Source organism: Limulus polyphemus, unplaced genomic scaffold, assembly GCF_000517525.1.
Source record: "Limulus polyphemus unplaced genomic scaffold, Limulus_polyphemus-2.1.2 Scaffold1284, whole genome shotgun sequence".
Classification (NCBI taxonomy): Eukaryota; Metazoa; Arthropoda; class Merostomata; order Xiphosura; family Limulidae; genus Limulus; species Limulus polyphemus.
In genome coordinates this window covers 259,364-260,606 of record NW_013666894.1, presented here as the reverse complement: position 1 = coordinate 260,606, position 1,243 = coordinate 259,364, and the positions used below count along the sequence as shown (strand labels likewise).

Below are 1,243 nucleotides of genomic sequence, written 5' to 3'. Positions count from 1 at the left end.
TAATAAATGTTTTGTTTTGATATATAAGTTGTTTGGGTTTTTTTCATCTAAAAAAAAGTGACATTAATTTCTTGACAACCTAATATTTCATTAGCTTTCAGTAAAATTGGAAATTTTATATCATACTAAAAACTGCAATTATATTTGAGAAATTTAGAAATTGCTAACACATGTTTAAGAATATAAAAAGTATTTAATTACTTACCTCTGTTTTCTATTTCTTTTATGCACAAATCAACTACAAAGGGTCTTGGTGTATTGTGGGCCTTGACTAAAGTTGTGAGATCCATGCCAAACACTCTTTTCACATATTTCAAATCTGGGAGACAATCATTGGGAATATTTTCTGAACATTTTCGGTGGGCACTGAATCCACAATCTACAATAAAAATATCAGCACAGAAGTGACTGAAAATATTTTTGAATATTTCAAAATGAATATCAAATTCACAGATTACTAAAAGAAAATTAAAGAAATTCGAGATATGAAATCCTTACTGCCAAACTGGTTATTATTTTTTACATTCTCAAAGATTAAAATACATTCCAAAAATAAAAAGTGTGAAGAGAATTTATTTCTTTGGAATTCTTGCATTAGAACATACAGAGTAATTTATATTAACCGACTCTGGTCAGGAAATATGACAACAACACTGTTATCTAATTTCCACTCAAATGTTCAGTTCAGTTTGTTTTATTTATCTACATTCTTCTTCCTGCTTAATGAAGTTACTGATGCATTATAATTATTGACTGTGATTCCTAATCTTTAAATGTAACTTCTAAAAAAAATTATCAGTATATTAGCATAATGATGTCATAATAATAAATGGTCTTAACCAAACAAATTCAAGAATCAGTATTTTAAAAAGTTAAAGTATTTGGTGATACATTGTATGTATTACTTTGAAACCTTTATATATTGATAAACTGTAGACTTTATAGCAACAACTATAGCATCACTTGATCCCTATGTTAGCTTTACATTAGGTCACTTAACTCTTTCAGCATAGGCCGACCTCGTAACCATTGTGCTTGTTATAGTTTTCATACTATAACTTTTAAATTAGTAAGTAATTGTTAACGAAATTTGGTACATTATCAGTAAACATTACAATGCTTTCATATGCAAAATATCAATTTTTTTTTATTAAGTCTTAAGGTTTATAAAGGAATGTTTTTCTCGTGCCTTTTTTTATTTTCACATGTTGCCTATCTAACATGCAAAGTAATTTTCATTTTA

At 27.1% G+C, this 1,243-nt stretch overlaps 1 protein-coding gene across 1 annotated transcript in view; it reads right to left on the bottom strand.

The window, feature by feature from the left end:
• Window positions 1–1,243, bottom strand: part of LOC106462928 (N-chimaerin-like) — a 40,358-nt gene that overhangs the window by 3,254 nt on the left and 35,861 nt on the right. The window contains exon 11 of the mRNA XM_022390328.1: window positions 206–379. Coding sequence (XP_022246036.1) covers window positions 206–379 — 174 coding nt within the window. The remainder of the gene's footprint in view (window positions 1–205; window positions 380–1,243) is intronic.